General features: G+C 30.2%; 2 protein-coding genes across 7 annotated transcripts; one reads left to right on the top strand and one right to left on the bottom strand.

Moving 5' to 3' along the window:
• The first annotated feature begins 7,255 nt into the window (after window positions 1-7,255).
• Window positions 7,256-10,762, top strand: LOC114164544 (pyruvate dehydrogenase (acetyl-transferring) kinase, mitochondrial). 2 transcript variants are annotated; one of them, XM_028049255.2, is made up of 7 exons: window positions 7,256-7,332; window positions 7,603-7,891; window positions 8,936-9,194; window positions 9,318-9,498; window positions 9,631-9,778; window positions 9,897-10,110; window positions 10,459-10,762. In XM_028049255.2, the coding sequence occupies exons 1-7, from the start codon at window positions 7,271-7,273 to the stop codon at window positions 10,515-10,517; spliced, it is 1,212 nt and encodes a 403-aa protein (XP_027905056.1). In that variant the 5' UTR covers window positions 7,256-7,270; the 3' UTR covers window positions 10,518-10,762. The 2 variants fall into 2 exon arrangements, with proteins under 2 accessions (XP_027905056.1, XP_027905057.1); XM_028049256.2 differs by having other exon boundaries at window positions 7,302-7,434.
• Window positions 10,763-12,209: 1,447 nt separating this feature from the next.
• LOC114163213 (hAT dimerization domain-containing protein) lies at window positions 12,210-18,681 on the bottom strand. 5 transcript variants are annotated; one of them, XM_028047383.2, is made up of 9 exons: window positions 18,495-18,675; window positions 17,006-17,115; window positions 16,835-16,916; window positions 14,399-15,880; window positions 13,615-14,301; window positions 13,439-13,522; window positions 13,274-13,349; window positions 12,840-13,162; window positions 12,210-12,749 (listed from the first exon to the last, which is right to left on the bottom strand). In XM_028047383.2, the coding sequence occupies exons 4-9, from the start codon at window positions 15,719-15,721 to the stop codon at window positions 12,537-12,539; spliced, it is 2,706 nt and encodes a 901-aa protein (XP_027903184.1). In that variant the 5' UTR covers window positions 15,722-15,880; window positions 16,835-16,916; window positions 17,006-17,115; window positions 18,495-18,675; the 3' UTR covers window positions 12,210-12,536. The 5 variants fall into 5 exon arrangements, with proteins under 5 accessions (XP_027903184.1, XP_027903185.1, XP_085523093.1 ...); XM_028047384.2 differs by having other exon boundaries at window positions 16,841-16,916; XM_085666967.1 differs by lacking the exon at window positions 17,006-17,115 and having other exon boundaries at window positions 18,495-18,680.
• Window positions 18,682-20,654: the final 1,973 nt, after the last annotated feature.

Raw genomic sequence — 20,654 nt, 5'->3', positions numbered from 1 at the left:
AAAACACTATATAACGTCAGATAGTACCATATAACCACTAGGTGCCACTCGTAGGACTGAAGTCAGTGAGCTCCAGGGCGATGGATGGTCCCCTAGTCGTGTTGGGCGCCAAGTATGAGATGCTAGGCGCCACCCTATTTTGGGTTGTGGGCTATCTTGGTAAAATTTTGATTCCTATATCGTAACTATTGGGTCAGACTGAAATTTTGTTAGATGGTTCTTGACATATGGTTCTTCATTTTGACCGGACTGAAATTTTGACATATGACTCTTCATTTTTATCGTTGAGATTGTCAATTAGAGGTATGTAGTTAGAGAAATATTTTTCACCATTTTGGTATCCATAATGGAAATATTGTACTTGAATGTTATCCTAATGTAATATTAAATAAATTATGAATTATTAACATGTAATTTAAAATAAATGATAGGTGATTTATGTTATGAGATGAGTTTTGATTTAGGTAAAACACATATGTATGACATGGTGTAATGATTTAATATTATAGGAGAATGTTAGTGATGTTTAAATGTTAAATGAGATGATGATACTTGATTGTGAAGTGATGAATGTGAAATGGCTTCCAAGGGAGAAAGCATTCCACTCTAGTGTAAGGTATTGAATAGGGACTCGGAGAAAATTATGCAGACTTTACAAGTTATTCTAACTCACATAGAGTAAGATAAGAAATTAGTGAGAGTCGGTGAATGTTCCTATGATGAAAATTGGTTTTAAATGGAACTTTTCTAACTGTCATAGGTGAACAAACCTTGTCATGTAGGAAGGTTGGGTAGAGCCTTGGTATTCGAAACAAAATTCTATTAGAATCCTTATGACATGTGCAAAATCTTTTATGTTTGATTCAATACACAAAATCCTCCGAGGGTAATTGTTGTAATTTATCCAGATAATGGTGTATGATTGAATGAAGTTAGTGTCTAAGTGTGATTGTTTATTTTAAGGTTTAATTAATCGTATAGTACCCAGTTTGGGGCTAGTGTGTCAAATAGATACCCGGTTTTAAAAAAGTGTCAATTGCATCCTAACTTTTGAAAATTGCTTCAATTAGGTCCCTTTCAGACAGAGTTGACTAACGCCGTTAGTCAACATGCCACGTGTCAATATGTGGTTTTTTTTTTAATTTTTTTGTTTAATTTTTAAATTTTTTAAATTTAAAAAAAATGTCACGTGTCAAGTCCCTGTGTATGACATGTGACATTGTCAGTGCCACGTGGCATTGCAATGCCACGTGTCAGTATCATTATCAGATGTCATAATGTTGATTTCGATTTAGTCCCCATTTATGTTTTTTCGTTTCAATTTAGTGCCTACTTATGTGTATTTGATTCAATTTTGACCTAATATTTTTTAATAATTAAAATATTTTTTTATAAAATTAAAAGTAATTAAGTATAAAAGTTTTACAAAAATTAAGTATTTGATATTTATATTAAAATTTAGTGGTAAAAGTCATTTTTAATAAAAAAAATTAGTATAACATTCATACCAATAGAAATTTTGATTTAAAATTAGTAAGAGACAATATTGTTCTATTTAAAAAATAAAATAAAAATTAACAAAACATGAGTACTTAATAAAAAAGTAATTAATAAAGTAATATGTTAAAAAGTTGTTTTTAATAAAAAATATTAGTATAACATTTATACAAATAATAAATTTGGTCTAAAATTAAGAGAAACATTATAAATATTAGTACTTAATTTTGTAAAAAAATTTATACTTAATTATTTTTAATCTTATAAAAAATGGATTACAAAAATATTTTAATTATTAAAAAAAAATTGGGACAAAATTGAATCAGATACACATACTTAGGTACTAAATTGAAACAAAAGACATATATGGGGACTAAATCGAAATCAATACAATGACATCTAATAGTGACACTGACACGTGGCATTACAATACCACGTGACACTGACAATGCTACGTGTCATACACAGGGACTTGACACGTGGCATTTTTCATTTTTTTTTTTTTTAAAATTTAAAAATTTTTAAAAAATTTTAAAAAATTGTTTTAAAAAAATAAAAAAAACCATGACACGTAGCACGTTGACTAACGACGTTAGTCAACTCTGTCTGAAAGGGACCTAATTGAAGCAATTTTCAAAAGTTAGGATGCAATTGACACTTTTTTAAAACCGGATACCTATTTGACACATTAGCCCCAAATTAGGTACTATACATTAATTAAACCTTATTTTAATCATTTTTTAACTATTTATAATTATTTTCCTTTTTAAACATACTAGCATACCTGCTTGCTCTGTTGGTTGTAATTTATCTACCTGATAATGATCATATGTTAAAGAAAATGATCAGTTGTTCACCCGTTTTAGTTGTAACGTTAGCTTGTTGATTGAATTTATTTCAACGTGTATATTAACTATATGGTAAAAAAAAAACATCTTTTATACTTCTACGATAAAAAAAAAAAAAACTTAGTTAATGCCTTATTTTCTTTATTAAGATTTCGTTACTTATATTAGTTTATTATATTCAATTTGTTCATAAATGTTGACAAATATACTTTGTCAATAAATGATTCATATATGATTTAAAGTTTAAATTGTAGTTGCATATGGAGTAATGGTATGATTAATTACTTATTTTTTTAATTATTATGTTTTTTCTAATTGAAGAAATACTCATTTAAGCTATTAATAATCTTATGGTAAAAAAAATTGTAAAAATCACTTAAACTAAACTACCAAAACATTGGTTTCATTTTATTTTATTAAATTAAAATTGAATCACATATAACTTTGATATTTGATTCATTATAGCACTCACCAATATATACATGGCATGGTCCACATGTCCACCAATTCTAAATGACAACCACTCCTTTCATGATAAAATTATTTTTCTTTTTCTGAATTTCCAATATGTGAGAAAATTTTTATTTTCTAAAGAAAACCAATGATTAATCTAATTGTTTAAATTCGTAGAGCTCGAGGATACCCTTAGAACTTTTTTAGGAGAGGACATATAAAAAAAATAATAGTCAAATAAAAAATAAAAGTTACTTTCTTTCTTAGATTAAACCTTTTACTCTTCAATCAATCAAATTATTTAAAATTAAAAAACTGTATTTCCTCTTTATTTAAAACTACACAAACCAATAACTGCTTTAAAAGACCATTTCCGTCTCTCTTCAAAAATGTGAAATGCAAAACATTCAAATGCATATCCAAATTCACGAACTAACTCTTCCATTAAAAAAAGAAAACCTTGAGTAATTTATGTAGATTTTTTTATAATTGTTAAAAACATAATATTAGAACTTTTTGGAAGACATGTTTAATACTTTAAGAAATTTATAACATGCAAAAACACATTTTTTAATTAAAATTAGAGGATTTAGAAAAAATATCATTGGTGTAATAAAAACAGTTAACATTTAACCGTATTTGATAAAAAATTCGTTTCTTGATTACTTATTAATGAGAACAGAGGGAATTAAACGAAATGTTACGAAAACTTGAAAAAAAAAAACATAAATGCGTTTGAAAATCTTAGTGAAAAAATGAATGCAGCAAGGGTTAATGAACAGGAGAGAATAAATATTGAAATTAATACCTTAAATAAGAGATTAAAAACAAAATCATTTCCAATTTTTTTATAAAATTCTTATATTTGGTAAGGAAACACAAACCTATTTTTAAATATATATATATATATATATATATATATATATATATATATATATATATATATATATATATATATATATATATATAATCAGATAAACATTTAAAATTTATTATCAGTCAGCATACGAAAAACTATACATTTCGGTGTAAAGATTTTTTTTTTAATTTATCTCGTGAGTAAATTTAAAAGAAAAAGTAAAGTTATATTATTATATTAATACTCTGTTTTACTTATTAATAATATATTATAAAAAAAATTAAAAAGTTTTAAACGAGTCATCTAAGAAAAATAGTTTAGAAAATAAAGTCTTTATTTTTTTTAAAACTGTACCAAAGTTTGAAATATAATATTAAAAATTATAATAATCTTTGAATTTATTCTATGGATGATATTTTTAATATATTTATTACTAAATAGTGATTAAAGTTTACGAGTTCAAATTATGGGATGATACATATATTCCGAACGGACATAATTTATTATATATTATAGTAATAAAATAAAATAAAATAAAAATATAGAAATGAGTATAAATTGTATGAGATTTTGGATTAATGTTGTGTTTGAATTGGGGTGTAGGTTTGGGAGAGTAGATTTGTGATGATTTGAGTTGATTTTTAGGTAAAAGTAAAGTTGTTTGGATTAAGGAAAATATAATATGATTTGAGTGGATATGAGTGAAAAATTTATGAAAGTTTGTGTATGATGTGATTGATAAAATTTAATATTAAAATTTTTAATAGAGTAAATTGTATGATTACCATTTTAATGTAAATAGAAGAAATGATATTAAAATAAAATTAAAAATGTTATTTAAAATTAGAAAAATATAATTTATTGATATTATCATTAATAACTTAAAATAAATTATTATTATTCTCAATTGTAACATCCCAAATTTAACAGTTTAAAAACTAATAAAATAGGATTGTTTCACTATAGGAGTCAAAATAGAAGATCTAGTGTATAAAGTATATTAATACAGTCTTAAAAAAGATAAGACTATAAAAGTATAACATTTATACTAATCAACTAAAACCTAATTCTAATTCTAAGTAGAACCACTCACTTACAACAGCTTCCACAGAAACCTTCCACCATCCTAAAAGATGGCTCCTCATTTTCCAGAGGTGCCTCTGATACTAACCACATCTGCTCCCACCAAATAGGCGATCATCGCAAAAGAAAGACAAACAACACAAAAACACAAAAGAAGGGTAAACTAATGTACGTATTTATATTTAAATCATGCCAAATACTTACAATCGTGTTATAAACACATAACTCTAATATATAATCACACAAGCAGTTGACACTAAACTCAATTATCCAGATACATGCATTTGACATTGGATCCCCTAGCGGCCTGCACCTGCGGATGGTTCCCAAACTCTGCAGAGTTTGACCTCAAGGGGTTATTAGCCAACCATCAACAAGGTAAATCCTCTTCGTGCTTAAGACTTGATTGAGTCCAGTGGCTAAGATCTCCTTCATCTCTACACCACGTAATCTACTCTACTCTACTAGAGTGTTAGTAGTTATTAGAGAAAGGATACCAATCCAATACTAAATCCTTATGCCGATGCATACACTAAAACCTCCACAAAATTTCTACTGAAATTCTTTAAACATCATAACTTTGCATGCTCACACAACATTTTATACATATTTATCATCTTATATACCCATAATAACATTTTTTTTATCTCAATTCATAGCAATAAAGACTATAGAATCCAGTTCAAGTATACATAGAACATCCAAAGTAACCAAAACAACAAAAACACGAAAAATAGAGCAATTGGCACTACACATGAAATACATCCAAATAGTGAAAACCATTTCTCTAACCACAAACTTCAAAACAAAGATCTCATCGGTCAAAATGAAGATTTACGTGTCTAGGACTAGTTGTCAAAATTTTAGCTTAATCCGACGGTTAACAAAGCGAGAATCTTCATTTTACCAATAAGACGTAGTATTGAAAATTGGGTAGCGCTCAACACTAGAAAGCGGCGCCCAACTCTGATCAATTCGCAAAACCAACGCTCAACGCCAATCGATTCGCAAAAACGAACGCTTAGCGTTGCCACGTGAGGCTTAACATTGTATCAAATATCAACAACATCAAATAAAGGTTTTAGAGCAATCTAGACTTGTTTCATTACTCCAATTGGTATTGCTACTATAGACAGTGGTCAAAAAGAGTTTTAAATTATAGTAGGTCGCACTAATTAGATTCATGATCCAACAACTCCATCTTTCTCAAATACACTCAATTCAAACAATACAATCAATTTCAATTCAATTAAAAGATCAACATACCACAATCACAAGCATATCAGATACTTCACAATCATACAAACTTCACAATCATACAAGATATGACTCACTAACTCTAAAAGTTATTAGCTTCCCTTACCTATTATTGTGCTTAAGTCGCTCTATAAATGTCAAACGCCTCTAACTCCATAGGATGCTCTATCTACACATAGAAACATCATAATAACGATCAAGACATACCGTTATGATCACTGATCAGCAGAGACTCATATTGATGATTAAATCAATGCATACAAGCGGAAAAGACTCACATACGACAAAAAACAGAAATAGACCAAAAAGATAGCGAAAAATAACTTACGCGGGTAGAGAATCTAATCGGTCCAACTTGAAGAGCTTGCCGAGATGATCAATTTTACGGTCTCGGTTCTTCAATCAGACGACTAGGAAGACATAACTTCGAAAGAGAAGTCAAAGAACTCTAGAGAAGTGATTTTTAAAGAGATAGTGTGTTTTAAAATAATAAAATTCTTTCAGAACAATTATATTTATATTAAAACCTTTTAATATTGAAATAATTGAGTTTTGCTGTTGTTAAACCTCTATCACTTCTAAACTGTCATTTTCTAGAATTTCAGGTCAATGATAATTTAAAATAATTTATAATATAGAATATTTAATTTATATCTCTACATTTATTTAAATTTATTTTATTTAATATAATTAATTTATTTACAAAAGATATTTACCTTGAACAATAATAATAAAAATATATAATACTAATTATTATAATAACTACAATTATAATTATTATTAATATTTTAAAAAATAGTAATTAAATATATATGTGTAATTATTATTATATATATAACGATTATTATATATATATATATATATATTATCTTTTATAATATATTCTATCATTACATACATATAATATATATTTATATATAATATTATTGTATATCTATATATAAAACAAATAATTTATATATATATATATATATATATATATATATATATATATAAATTTATTTATATATAATAAAAAATAATAAATATAAATAAATTAAATAAGGACAACTTAATGTGATGAATTGTCTTTTTTATATATTTTTCTATTTTAAAAATATTAAAATCTATAACTCATAAAAATCTATGGACTCAAATAAACGTAAATTAATAAAATCAAACATGTCTATAATTCACTTTACAATTGGCATTCACATGAAAATTACTACTCTTGCCGATCCAAATACAACATAAATTCGGCAGTGAAGAGCTTATCTTAACACGTGTCATCAACATGGTCCCAATCAATTCAGCGTTGAGAGGTCCCAATTTTCATTTCTCATCGTCAACAATAAGGTGACCCCTTTAACCAGGTTCTTCAATTTTCAACTTGCAAATGAAAAGTTCCAAACTTTACCCTCCAATCACACTTAAACTGTAACCCAGTTTTCTTTCACTGTAAGCACCCCTAATCACTCTTCAATTTTCCCTTCTCTACAAAAGGGGTGTGTCACTTTCTCTCTTCTCAATTGGGGTGTGACAGTTTCTTGACTTTTCTTTCTTTTCTGTCATCTATGTTTTTGCATTGTGCGCTTGAGTTACATGTTGGTTGGTGTTCCGATTCAGTCTCAGATTTAAGGGCTCGTACCTCCAAAACCAGATTTTCATGGCTGCCAAGAAGGCATGTGAGTCATTCTCAAAGTCTTTGATTGAGGAAGTGCATAGATGGGGTTGCTTGAAGCAGACAGGGGTAAGTCTGAGGTACATGATGGAGTTTGGGTCCAAACCCGTTAACAAGAATTTGTTGATTTCTGCTCAGTTTCTTCACAAAGAGCTAGCCATTAGAATTGCCAGAAGAGCTATTGAGCTTGAGAATCTTCCCTATGGTTTGTCTCAAAAGCCTGCTATTTTGAAGGTAAACTTTTTTCTCTACGTTCAGAATTATGGCTTCTTGTTAGTTCTGTGCTGTACTTTTTTCTCATCTATGGTGTTCCTGGTTCTGTTTTCTTTGGTTTTGGGGGATAATTATCATTATTTGGTCTTATCTGGTTATAGGGAAGAGAGTTTTTTTTTTTTTTTTTTTGTCTTATAGTTATTCTAGTGTTTTGTTTGTTTTTCTTGGCTGCAGTAATATTGAGCATTTATTGAGATTTAAGAGATTGACTAACTTTTGAAAACTAGTTTTTTTTTTTAAATATAATATAATTTGTAATCAGCATTAGCATGAAGAAGTAGATTCTTGTCTAAGGGAGAGGTCCAGAGTGTCATGTTTGTGGATAATCTTGCCGTGTCAAAACCATCTTTGCAGTTTGTATGGAATAAAAGCATGTGAAGTTTTGTATTGTTTCCACGGCTCAATTATTTATTCTGTTTTATATTTGTTTAATGAAAATCTGTAAACAAAAGACTGAACATATTTGGTGGAGGCCAGGAGTAGTTTATACCTCTGGAACACTGCTACAAATGGCTCAAAATTTCAACACTGCTCTACCGAGATTATATTTAAAAGACTGAGAAAGGAACTTCTAAAAAATTGTTCAGAGGTTCAAATATCTTGTTATGAACCAACTAATTGAAAAATGTAAGGCTTTTTGGCTGATTGATTCCGATTTATGCTTTAAAATCTGATATGAACATTTTATCTCCCAATTAGCTACAAAGGGTCTATGGTTTAGTCACTATAATAAGACAACATTGTTTTATTTCTGGAAGAGTAACAGTCTTGTGATTCATCAACCAAAATGGAAAAACTTGTCTGATATTAAATTCACGTATTCTTGACAGTGGCTGTTATTACCATTACTCCTTGAGGTTGAGCTTCTGTTTTAGAACATGATAGTGTTAGTTTATGATCTGTGCTTTGTCTTAGCAACATTAGAGAGAAGGACTCCATAAAAACTGAGTTAACGTTTTGTAAATGTTTTTATTGATCTTTTGTGCTAATTTTTTATGATTTTAGGTTAGGGATTGGTATCTGGATTCATTCCGTGATCTCAGAGCCTTCCCTGATATCAAGAATATGAACGATGAAAGGGAGTTCACTGAAATGATCAAGGCCATCAAAGTGAGACACAACAATGTGGTTCCCACAATGGCCTTGGGTGTTCAGCAATTGAAGAAAGGTATGGATCCAAAGATTGTTTATGAAGATCTTGTCGAGATTCACCAGTTCCTTGATCGTTTTTACATGTCAAGAATTGGGATCCGTATGCTTATCGGTTAGTTCAGCACCTTACAAGACTATGCAGTTTTTTTGCTACTGTTTTTCCATTTAAATCTTTATAGTGTAGGCTTAAATCCTATTCTTATTGTATACATTTTTCACTTTTTGTGTGATTTAGGTCAGCATGTTGAGTTGCACAATCCCAATCCTCCACCCTTTGTGGTTGGTTATATACACACAAAAATGTCTCCTGTGGAGGTTGCGATGAATGCCAGTGAGGATGCTCGTTCTATATGTTGTCGTGAATATGGAAGTGCACCTGATGTTCAAATTTATGGAGATCCTGATTTTACTTTTCCGTGAGTTATTAGCTATTTGTTTTTCTGACTTTCATTTTCAAAACTTTTACACACTTATAAGGATTTTGTGATCATAGTTAAGAAACTGTCTTTTCTCTTTCTATTTATAAGTGTTGTATGTTTCCACTATAGGTATGTTCCAGCTCACTTACATCTTATGGTATTTGAGTTGGTTAAGAACTCGCTGCGTGCTGTCCAAGAACGTTTCATGGATTCTGATAAAGTTGCACCCCCCATTAGAATCATAGTTGCTGATGGGATAGAGGATGTTACAATAAAGGTGCTCGGTTAAATTCACTGTGCAGTTTACAGTTTTTGAGTGATCTTTTGTTCTTTTGGTAGGATGTTACCATAAAGATGGTTTTTTAAAGCAGTTAGTCTTTATGGCATCATTTCAGGTCTCAGATGAGGGAGGTGGAATTCCAAGAAGTGGTTTACCTAAAATTTTTACATATCTGTATAGTACAGCCAAAAATCCATTGGATGAGCATTCAGATCTTGGAATAGGTGAGAATGTGACAATGGCTGGATATGGATATGGACTTCCTATTAGTCGCTTATATGCTCGATATTTTGGAGGTGATCTTCAAATGATATCTATGGAAGGATATGGTGAGTTTGTTTCTTTTGCACTGGTTTTTCTGCACTTTTCTCTAATTCTACTACTTTGCCACTTGAAGACTTATCCACATTTTGTGTATTTTCTGCTTACTTTCTATGTCCTTGATATCCATTTGAACTTCTATAATGATATACTGAAGTATCAAGTAGATATTGGTCATTAGGGTGGTCTTTTTATTTTCTAAAGCCTAATGAGCACCTCAATACCACCTTAGAAGTATCTTTTAGTGCTGATTTGTTGTTATATCTTTCTCTAAAGTGCTCCTCTGTACTATTTAGTTGTCCTTGTTCGAAAATCAACAATCTCTAAATCCTGATTACTTAATTGTTTGTTCACAGGGACTGATGCATATCTCCATTTGTCTCGTTTGGGAGATTCACAAGAACCTTTGCCTTGAAAGCTCTTTTCAATCAGAGTTACCTTCAGTAACATCTTGTGCTTGTAAAAACACCATTGTTTGTGTCAAAAGGGGCTATTTGCAGTCAAATTTTTAAATGTTTTAATAATTTGACAAAATTTCTTGTAAATCATTTGACAAGATTGTGCTTGGTAATTGCCCCTTCTTTACCTTAGGATCCAGCTTTGAAAAAAATGTCTTTTCTTTTCTAGATGAAAATTGAATATGCGTTTTATCTTAAAGAATCAATGCATGTGGATGAAGATTAAAGGTGAAGAAAAATGGGCCATTTTTTGTGTGGTCCAATAGCAATCCAAATAAATTGCATCTTGTTCCCTCCAGTGCAGGACCTTGTGGGTCACTATCAGGCAAACAGAGTCATCCCAACATGATAAGTCCAATTATTCACTATTACTATGATTGCATTTGGTAACATGGGACTGTTAAAAATGCATTTTGCAAAGCAAAATCATCTAAATAATCAGAAAAAGCTAAGAAGAATGTTGCTGCAATAATGATATTTGTGACTGAGATATTATAAGTCACTTTAGTTCTTTCTTTTAAAAATTAATTTTATGAGAGGTTCACTTTATTTTTTTGGTACCAAATGATGGTGAGAAATGAAATAGAAAATAGGTTAAAATGTAATTTTGATTTGTTTTATTCTTTGTTTTCAAGTTTAAAAGGTTTCACACAGCTCAGATACCAAAATAGTTACATCAGAACACCATACAATTTTAGAACACAACTCGTATCAACTGTCATACAAAAAATTAACTAATACGTGATTTATGTATATTAAAATAAGTGTGATCTGTGTTGCATGGAGTTTATATTATCCAACCACTCTTAAATGTTAGAAACTTGCAAGTCTATATATTATCTAACCACTGAATTTATTTTTTTTGTAAAGTGAAACTTGTCTTTAAAAGAAAATCTTGTTTTACCCTCTAATCTTTCTTTTGAATTTCATTATTATTTTATCTTTATTCTCTTGTTGAAAAAATAAGGATTTTAATGTAATTTTAGATCTCCTATATGATTAAAGATAAATATTAGCAATACTAAGACATATGACTTGTCCATTGTATTATCATAATCTTGCTAAATAACAAATTACTAGGTCTTATGCATCCATAAAATATTGTATCACACTGTTGATGAAAAAAAAAAATGCTATCACTTATTCACAACCCACTCACTTTTTTACTTGGTCATTGAAGTTTTCACTCACCTTTTTACTTGGTCATTGAAGTTTAAGGTATTAAGTGAGGGATGATAGGTAGATTGAGCTTTGAGAACATGTTTCGACTTACGACATTACCAACTTCCTTTATCAATAATGAATGATAAGTAAAATTCAAAATTAGGTAAAAGAAAAAAATTGAAAGAAACCTATAAACATACATTGAACGGCAGAATCAGATATCTAAATATTGATATGATCACGGTATTGATTCAGAAAAATCAGAACAAGCAACTTGAATCAATTTCAACAAAAGATTTAACACTATGGCACAGATTCAAACGAGACGAAATCAAAACATCTGAAGAAGAAAAACTAAAGATAAAGAAAAGTGACACTTATCTCAACGCGGTCCAAATGAAAATTTCTTTTTTGGAGGTCTTTTGAAAATATTCATAGAAATGTTCAAGCATGCGTCAGTGTCTTTCACCCATGAATCCGCTAAATTAATAAGCAACTATTGATATGGTACCAGATGAAAAATTAATAACATTGAATATTCATCCGAGATCCTACCTTTCGTTTTAATGGTAAATATAGACAAAACAAATCTTATATTTCCTACGTTGTACAGTGTCAGATTTTATCTTACAATAACATCGATGGGTATATATGACTATTAGAACGATCCAAAATGATTGCGCTCCAAAATATGAAATAAATGACTTTACGCACATCTTCATTTTTCACTGCAAAATAATAAGCACGGGTTCACGATTCGCAACCAGGTGACCAGATAATTATTCTTCCGAAATGAGAACCATGTAACTTAATTACTCGCTCAAATCATCATCAAAATAATTCAGATCAGACTCATCATCAGTTGCAGCATCCATGTTACCATGATCTACATCCGGTGAACCTACAGCTAAATCAGCCATAGTCACCAGCTCAAGGGATCCCTTCAGAGACCTACCACCTCCATCATCGTAATCTATTGAATCATTTTCATATTCATCATCTACTTCAGCTCCAAGAAGAATATTCTACAAAACAAGAAAAACAAATACTCCTCTGTGCTTCAGTGCTAAAGAGCATAGTTCACAAGTTCAAAAAACACAGAAATCAAAGATTACCTTATCAACATCAGAGCTTTGTACATTATCATCTATTATCCAATCATCAAGTAAATGAGCTTGCAGAACACTGTCAAGAGAGGACAATTTTGAGTCCCTGGACCTTTTTCTTAGTTGGCTTTCTCGAAGTCGCAAATTGTAGTGAACATATATAACGTCATTCAATTTCTTCTGAGATAAACGATTTTGTCTTTTGGAATGTATCTGATCATATATACTCCAATCATGCTCACATGCAAAGGACGAGCAGGTCTGACTTAATATCCGTACAGCTATTCTTTGCAACTCTAAGCAACTTATTCCATGTTGTTGCCACCAAGCAGCTAGTAAGGTTAAAAAAGGAAACGAAAATAATCAATTCAAACTGAAGCAGAAATGCACCTCCAAAAAAGTTAATCATCGTACTAATGATTTAACAGCAACATAGCAGTTACCAGGTTCTAGACCAGTTCTTGTGCTAATTGCCAATTCAGTTCCAAAGTCATCTTGTGCAGAATTATAATGAGCTATCTGGAAATGACATCACTTTGAAGCACACAGAATATATATCTAACAACTTGGTACCAAATAGAAATTAGTAGTCATTAAGAACACATTACCTGCATTGATGCAGATATCCGTCTCATATTATCTGACTCCAGCCGAACAATGCATTCATTGAGCCCTCGTACTACCTCAGAATGCTATAGTCATATCAAACAGACACTTCAGGAGAAAACTTAAATAAAATTTGATAATAATCAATCACTGGGAAATACTCAATATTCTTACATACCGGCACAAAATCCTGACGATATCTGTATGATGGGTTTAAGAAGTAAGCAGCCAAGTAAAGAGGGTGACAGAACAGAGAGTTCCAATGACTATCTATCACCTTCCAGAAGGGTTCATATTTACGTGCATCATCACCATGAACAGATTTGATTGCAAGTTTTGCCCTGTACATATCGTTATATATAAATGGCATTGACAAGCTCTCACCACTATAAAGTTTTTTGAGTACTTGCAATATCGGATCTATTGACTTCCTAACGTACTGCATTTTCTTCCAAAATGTGACATTCAAAACAATTTTTTCCACCTCTTTCCCCTCGTTGGAGCTGGAGAATCTGGACAAAATCCATTTATTGGAAAGAAACATTCTTCTGAGACCAACTCTATGATCTAACAAGTTATGTAGTGTAGCAAAGCTAGAGGCAAACTGGGTAGTAGTTGGTTTTAGAAGTTCCTGCCCCTCGGTAAACTCACTTTTCATAAGATTTAACAACCATATTTGATTGTAAATTAGTTTTGTAATTTTCTGACCCTTTTCCATGCACTCTTCCACACATCTTATTTTCAAAAAATCTTCAAGCATTCGATTAATACAGTAAGTGGCACAAGGGGTCCAGAACAAATTCCTTCTCTTCTCTTCAAGCATTTTTCCAGCAGCTTTATAGTTAGGAGTATTTTCAGTTATTACCTACATCAAAAGTATAGGAGAAACAATGATTAGTAACAGCTTCAAGGCGAAATTTATGATGAATGAGGATGCCACAATATTAGAAATAACATTTTACCTGCACTACATTTTCCTCACCTACTTCTTCCACTACTTTGTCCAGAAGCTTAAATAAATTTGGTGCATCTTCTATTACATTAGTTGCATCAACTGAAGAAACAAAGTATACACCATGAGGACACGAAATCAGAAAGTTAATGGTTGTCCTACCCTGTGTATCTATCCAACTATCTGCCATTATAGAGCAACCAGTAACTGCCCAGGAAGCCTTGTATTCAACAAGGTAACTTTTAATAGAATTGATTTCCTCCTGCAAAAAGCGGCCAGACATTAGTTGGCTTGGTTGGCATACCAGTCCTGGTCCATATTGACCAACCATTTCCAGCATTTTATGAAAATATAGAGAGTCTGCAGCCTGTATAGGAATCCCTGCATGGTAAAAGAACTTGCAAATTGAAGAAATAACTTCCTTCCGTAATTTCTTAGTGGGCCCTGTCTTAACTTTTATTTGTTTGTAAGTTTGAGAAGTCTGATTCTTGGGCAATTTCAGGTAAATATTATCCAATCTTGATCTTCTCAATAATGGTTCTGGACCAGTACTGGGTGGCATTCCCTTGAAGGTCTTCATTACATCTTTAGAGAATCTCTTATCAACATCCATCAAAGTTTCTTTGTTCATATGATGCAAAGCATCATCTACTTGTTCAAACTCATCATCATCATTATCGGACTTTGCATAGAAAGGCATCAATTCCTTAGCCTCAGGTCGCCTAAGTCTCCTCCCAGTACGATGCCATTTCATATTCTCTTTTATTTTCTGATAAACTTCTTCTGGAGCATTTTTACAAGGTGCTACCTCTCCAGGAATTCTAGCCAAATGTTGTTTAAACCGATTTATACCACCACTAACAATTTTCTCACAGTAATTACACTTAACTTTCTTCTTTCTCTCGTCTTGAGCAACACCATGTTCCCACCCTGGGTCAACATATCCTAAGGAGCGAAGAGGAGTCAAATTTACAGATACATTTCGATCATCCATCAATTGCTTACCTTTGCTTCTACTCCCAACTTGCTCTTCTTCATCTTCATCATCATTTGAGTGAAAATTCATGTATGCTTGTGCATCAACTTGCTTTTGTTTTTTATGGGAACGACAGCCTTCCAGATTTTCCTTCATTTTTAGGTAGACTTCATCAGGAGCCTTTTCACAGTATGTTACTTCCCCAGAAACCCGAGCTAAATGCTGCTTTAATCTGTATATCCCACCACTAACAATTTTGCCACAGTAATTGCATCTAACCTTCTTTTTCCGCTCGTCTTGGGCTATGCCATGATCCCAACCAGGATCAACAAATCCGGTAGAACGTATTGGAGCCATTATGTCCAAAACAGAGCAATTATAATGCCACTCACATATGCATTGGTGCTGAATACAAGGCAAATAAAACTTTCAAATTACAAGACAAGCAATCTGAGAGCCTTCCCTGTCGCAGCAACAATGATGTAAGTAACAGTGTGCCCTGATCTCAATGCAATGCTGTACGAAAATAAAAGAAATAAAATAAGAAAAGAATAAATATGATATAGACAAGAAGGATTAGAAATCAGATATAAATAAAAGGAAGGAATAGGTGGAAGAAATGCGGGGCCTAAATCATTTAAATAATCAAACTCAAGATTTTTAGATGATATATGAAAGAAATTTTGAATCAGAACATACCATCAAACAATAGAAAGGGAAAATTTACATAAAATAATCTTAATGACTTCATGTGTAAATAGAAGCACGTTTTTAGTCCACCACCTCAAGATAGCTTATATCCTTACAGTTTTATGGATTAACTAAACCCCTTGGACCAACCTTAGTATATATTGGATTAGCTTATTTCGGGGAAATAACTTTTATTGGTAGATTGTTGAGAGCTTTCGAAAGAAAAAAGTGTTTATTTCTCCAACATTAATATTTCTAAAACATGCTAAGTTATTTGGATTAACTATAAGATTAAATTTATTCAAATCTATGTGAGCAAATGCTGAATGGTGAGAAAGTTATACTAAGAAATAAGACTGGGATACAGAATAATGTCCACGCCTGTCATACTAAGAAGATTTGGAACTTCTGTCTACACTTCATGTTAGAAGAACTCTGCTACATGCTAACTAGCTTCTCATAAAGAACTTCTGAGATAAAATATTGAAGGTATGAATTGAGAAGAGTGAACCATTAGACACTTGTCAAGTATAATGACTAGAACTAAATATATCTGGTGCAATCATGAGACAATTTTAGCATTAATGCCATCAAATCTTATCTAACAATTGCTGACTAACTAGCATTTTTTTCTTATATATATTTACGTATCATATACATCAACCATTTTAAATTATCGGTGCTTCATTATTTAGTACATCATGATCAGAAAATGTTATCCAGGGGGTCACGCAACAGAGGATGCTTGAAGATCGGAGCAAAGACAGCATTCCGACATACATGCACCTATAGAAGCCAGGAGAGAAAAGCCGATAAAGCCAATGTGAGAAGGGTAATTTGAAAGAAACGTTGATACATTTTCCTACATTGAATAAAGTCAACAATTAGCAATACTTTTCAGTAAGTACAGAGGCAGCCTTTTAATGAAAACCAAGGGCAAATATTGGATACCAGTGTTATGCAACTTTGTGTAGGATCAAGCCTAGACACAAAAGACTACTTTCAACCTATAGTGGAAGCGAGAAGCAGACAGACTCGCCCTTGACAAAGTTCTCCATAAACTAGCAAAAGTTTAAGTGAAGTGAGAAGCGGATTCATCATAAACAGAGCTCCTACTAACTAGCAATAGATTTTTTTTTTTTTTGAAAATCATTTCTCATTCTTAAAATTTCAATCAAGACTGCCTTTTATAAAGGTCTAAAGATATCCCTAACCGCTATCCCAACTGATAAATACAAATAAAGATATTGATAACGGATAGGACCATGCCATGACTAACAATTATCCTGATTGATAAAATAAAGAGATCCCTACTTAATAGGATCATAGATTTACATCTAAAAGTTGTCCTAATTAATAAAATAAGGATCGAAATCTAGATCTTATTAAAATAGGAAAAAAATAAAGACACAAGGTAATCATAATTAGTGGTCCACATCACTATGAGCACCATCAATTCCATTAGTTACAACACATCCTACATGATCATAAAATGCATTGTAGAACAAACAAATGTACATTGTACAGCATTCAATACAACAGTAAGACTTAGAAACAATTACATAATAATCTTTTAAAGAGTGCCGGATTGAAATGTTCTGTTGATGCAGGGATGGGATAGCACTGAGGGATAATTCACTGAAGCCACATTATATGAACAATCCAAAAGTGTCCATTTGGGCTGACCAGCATGTAGATTCAACGGTTCAATCCTCACATCTACGTGCTCTATAACACACCCAACAAAAAGGCCATTTCAGCTCGAAGAAATTCTTCAGTCTACCTGTCTTTTCTGCCTCTAATTTTACTACCCAGTGAGAGAACAAGACGAGATACATTTGGAACTTATGTGGATTAAATAAATCAAAAAACTGACCCTGATTGCATCTAACATAGCATCTGATATAGTTCCTAGTTCCTGTTCCCTAAAAACTGTTGTCAATTCTTTAAACTATTTTAACAATCAACAACTAGGTATGTGAAAGTTTTCAGCTTGGCATAAACAATTGCAGGCAAAACTCATGACAATTTATCAGTGTTTACCACACTCAGATACAAGTCCCTCTTATGTATCCCCATTTGTAATACACACTACCCTGCAACATCCATCCTCTTTTGTTAATTCACAAACCACTCATTCACCACTGGCCAAAGAGGACACAATATGCTCCCCATACTATAAGTTTTCATCCTTCACAATCTAACCATAGTACAATCACGAAGCTAAATTGAAAGAATTCACATACCTTCGAAGAAAACTCAATCCACTTAAACACTTAGGGCTTGCATAAACCTCAAAATCACAATGTCCTTTTATTTGTTTATTTTTTGTTGAATCGCGTATATATATCACAATAATCGCCTATACCACGAAACCCTAAGTGAAAACGAAGGTGCAATACATAAACGAATCGCATAAAGAAGATAGAAGAGAAAAAACCTCAATGAAAGGTAGACGATCTAAATCAGAGTTGAACCACCGGCCGCGAAAGGACTTGCCGGCGGCGGGATCATTCCGCCTTAGGAGGCTATAGGAAATCGCTTCGGAATCGCGAGTCGCGAGTGGATAGACTCTCAACTCGACCCGGCCGCGTTATACCGAATTTTTATTTTTGTCTTCAGAATATAGATTATTATGATTATTATTATTACTTTATAGTAAAATAAGAATAAATTATATATAAAAGAATAAATAAATTGTATTCATTGATTATTATTTTATTTATTGTTATTTTCATGTACGAGAATGTGTAACGAGTTTGGCACGCTATAGAACTGTTGAGTTGACTCGGCCGGTTCTTTTTCGTATCTGGTTCTTACTCAGCGGTTTACGAAGTTTCTCTTACATACAACCTAAATTTTTTTTTTCCTAAATTCTAAATGAAATTTAATTAATCAATAAAAAATAAAATAATATATATATATATATATATATATATATATATATATATATATATATATATATATATATATATCAGTTATCTGTACATGTATCAATTCTTATATATCTATACTTACAAATTATATATATTATCAATTCTTGCATATCTCTAATTACAAGTTATATATAAAGAGATTCTTTATCTACTATACATATTTTAAAATTTTAATTTTATTTTTATAATATAATTAATTAACTTTTTAATAGTAAGTGTTATATTGAATTTATTTTTAAAAAAATTGTCATAAATTTCATTTCTTTTTCACCATATTTATAGTTTTTAAACTAATATTTATGTATTTGTTATTATTATTTTCAATGGAGACACACAAGTGAGATACCACCTATATTTCTACTAGTATATATAAAAAAAATATTTTTTTCTTTCAATGTTCACAATTTCTTCTAATTTTATTTTTGAATACTTTTTTTAAATTAAAATAATTATTTTCTTAATTTTATCTTTTAATTTTTTTATTATACCATTTTTAATTAAAAAATTATTTACAAAATAAATAAAAAATATTACCAATAAAATTATAAAAAATATTTATAGTTAATTTAATAATCGATACCAATATTTTATATTATACTCTTATATAAAAATATTCTCTTTTTTAGTGTATACATTATGTTTCAAATTTTACACTTTAAATCTTTTTTAAATCAAAATAATTATTTTATCAATTTTATTTTTTAAAAAACTGACTTTTTAATATTTAACATTTTTTCCTTCAATTTAACCATTTATTTTAAAATTTAACTATTTTTCAAAACTGACAAAATAAAAAATTTATCTAAAAATTAAAAGTTACGTGCACTAAAATTGTAAACGTTATTTAAATTTATTTTATAAGTGTAATAGTAATAATTTTATTATTTATTTTTATTATAAGAAGTGAACACAACTAAGTCAACTTTTTAATAATAATAACAACGTTAACCTATATTATTTTTATCATTATTATTATTATAATAATAATAATAATATACTTCTTATATTATCTATATTATTTTATAATTCTAATAGCAATAATTTTCTTAATTTTTTCCTTTTATAAAAAAAATTGAATAAATAATAAAATAATATAAATTATCTATACTATTTTATAATTATAATAGTAATACTTTGATTATTTTTCGTATTATAGAAAAAGTGAACACAATTAGCACTTGTGTTTTAACTGATATTAACAAGGATCTTACTAATCAGTGCTATAAAAATATTGATTAAGATAAAAATACATAATTAAGTGTGATATTAAATGAAATTTGACCTAATATTCATTAATGCAATTTTATTTTATTTAAAAGACAAAAATGTTAATAAATATTGTATAAGTGTTTTAATATTTCATTTAATGCTCACCAATAAAAATTAAAAAACAATTAAATAATAAAATAACTATATGTTAATGTTGCTAAAAATTAAATACAATTAAAGGTAAGAAAGTTTAAAATAACAGAAAAACCACCAAAAAAACAATTGCGTTCAACATCTAAAACTTTTACAAAAAGAGAAGGAAGAAATATGTTTTTGGTCCTTAACTTTGACCTAAATTTGAAAATGGTCTTTCGTCAAAATTTGGTCACTAATTTTTGTTCTTATTTTTGGACGGCGTTAAAAATAACAAACGGCATGTCATATGTTATTTAATT

The sequence above is a fragment of the Vigna unguiculata genome, chromosome 9 (genome assembly GCF_037176805.1).
Source record: "Vigna unguiculata cultivar grain cowpea cultivar isolate G323 ecotype 2 chromosome 9, ASM3717680v1, whole genome shotgun sequence".
NCBI lineage: Eukaryota > Viridiplantae > Streptophyta > Magnoliopsida > Fabales > Fabaceae > Vigna > Vigna unguiculata.
This window is presented reverse-complemented; position numbering and strand designations above follow the sequence as displayed.

Bases quoted from the DNA above. Each gene is read 5' to 3' on its own strand.
- LOC114164544 (XM_028049255.2), top strand. From the start codon at position 7,271: ATGGTCCCAATCAATTCAGCGTTGAGAGGTCCCAATTTTCATTTCTCA. The intron at 7,333-7,602 runs GTGACCCCTTTA...GTTCCGATTCAG, and splicing joins TTCTCATCGTCAACAATAAG to TCTCAGATTTAAGGGCTCGT. The intron at 10,111-10,458 runs GTGAGTTTGTTT...GTTTGTTCACAG, and splicing joins GATATCTATGGAAGGATATG to GGACTGATGCATATCTCCAT.
- LOC114163213 (XM_028047382.2), bottom strand. From the start codon at position 15,721: ATGGCTCCAATACGTTCTACCGGATTTGTTGATCCTGGTTGGGATCAT. The intron at 13,350-13,438 runs GTAATGTGTTCT...TGTCATTTCCAG, and splicing joins GGATATCTGCATCAATGCAG to ATAGCTCATTATAATTCTGC. The intron at 12,750-12,839 runs GTAATCTTTGAT...CTTGTTTTGTAG, and splicing joins AAAGCTCTGATGTTGATAAG to AATATTCTTCTTGGAGCTGA.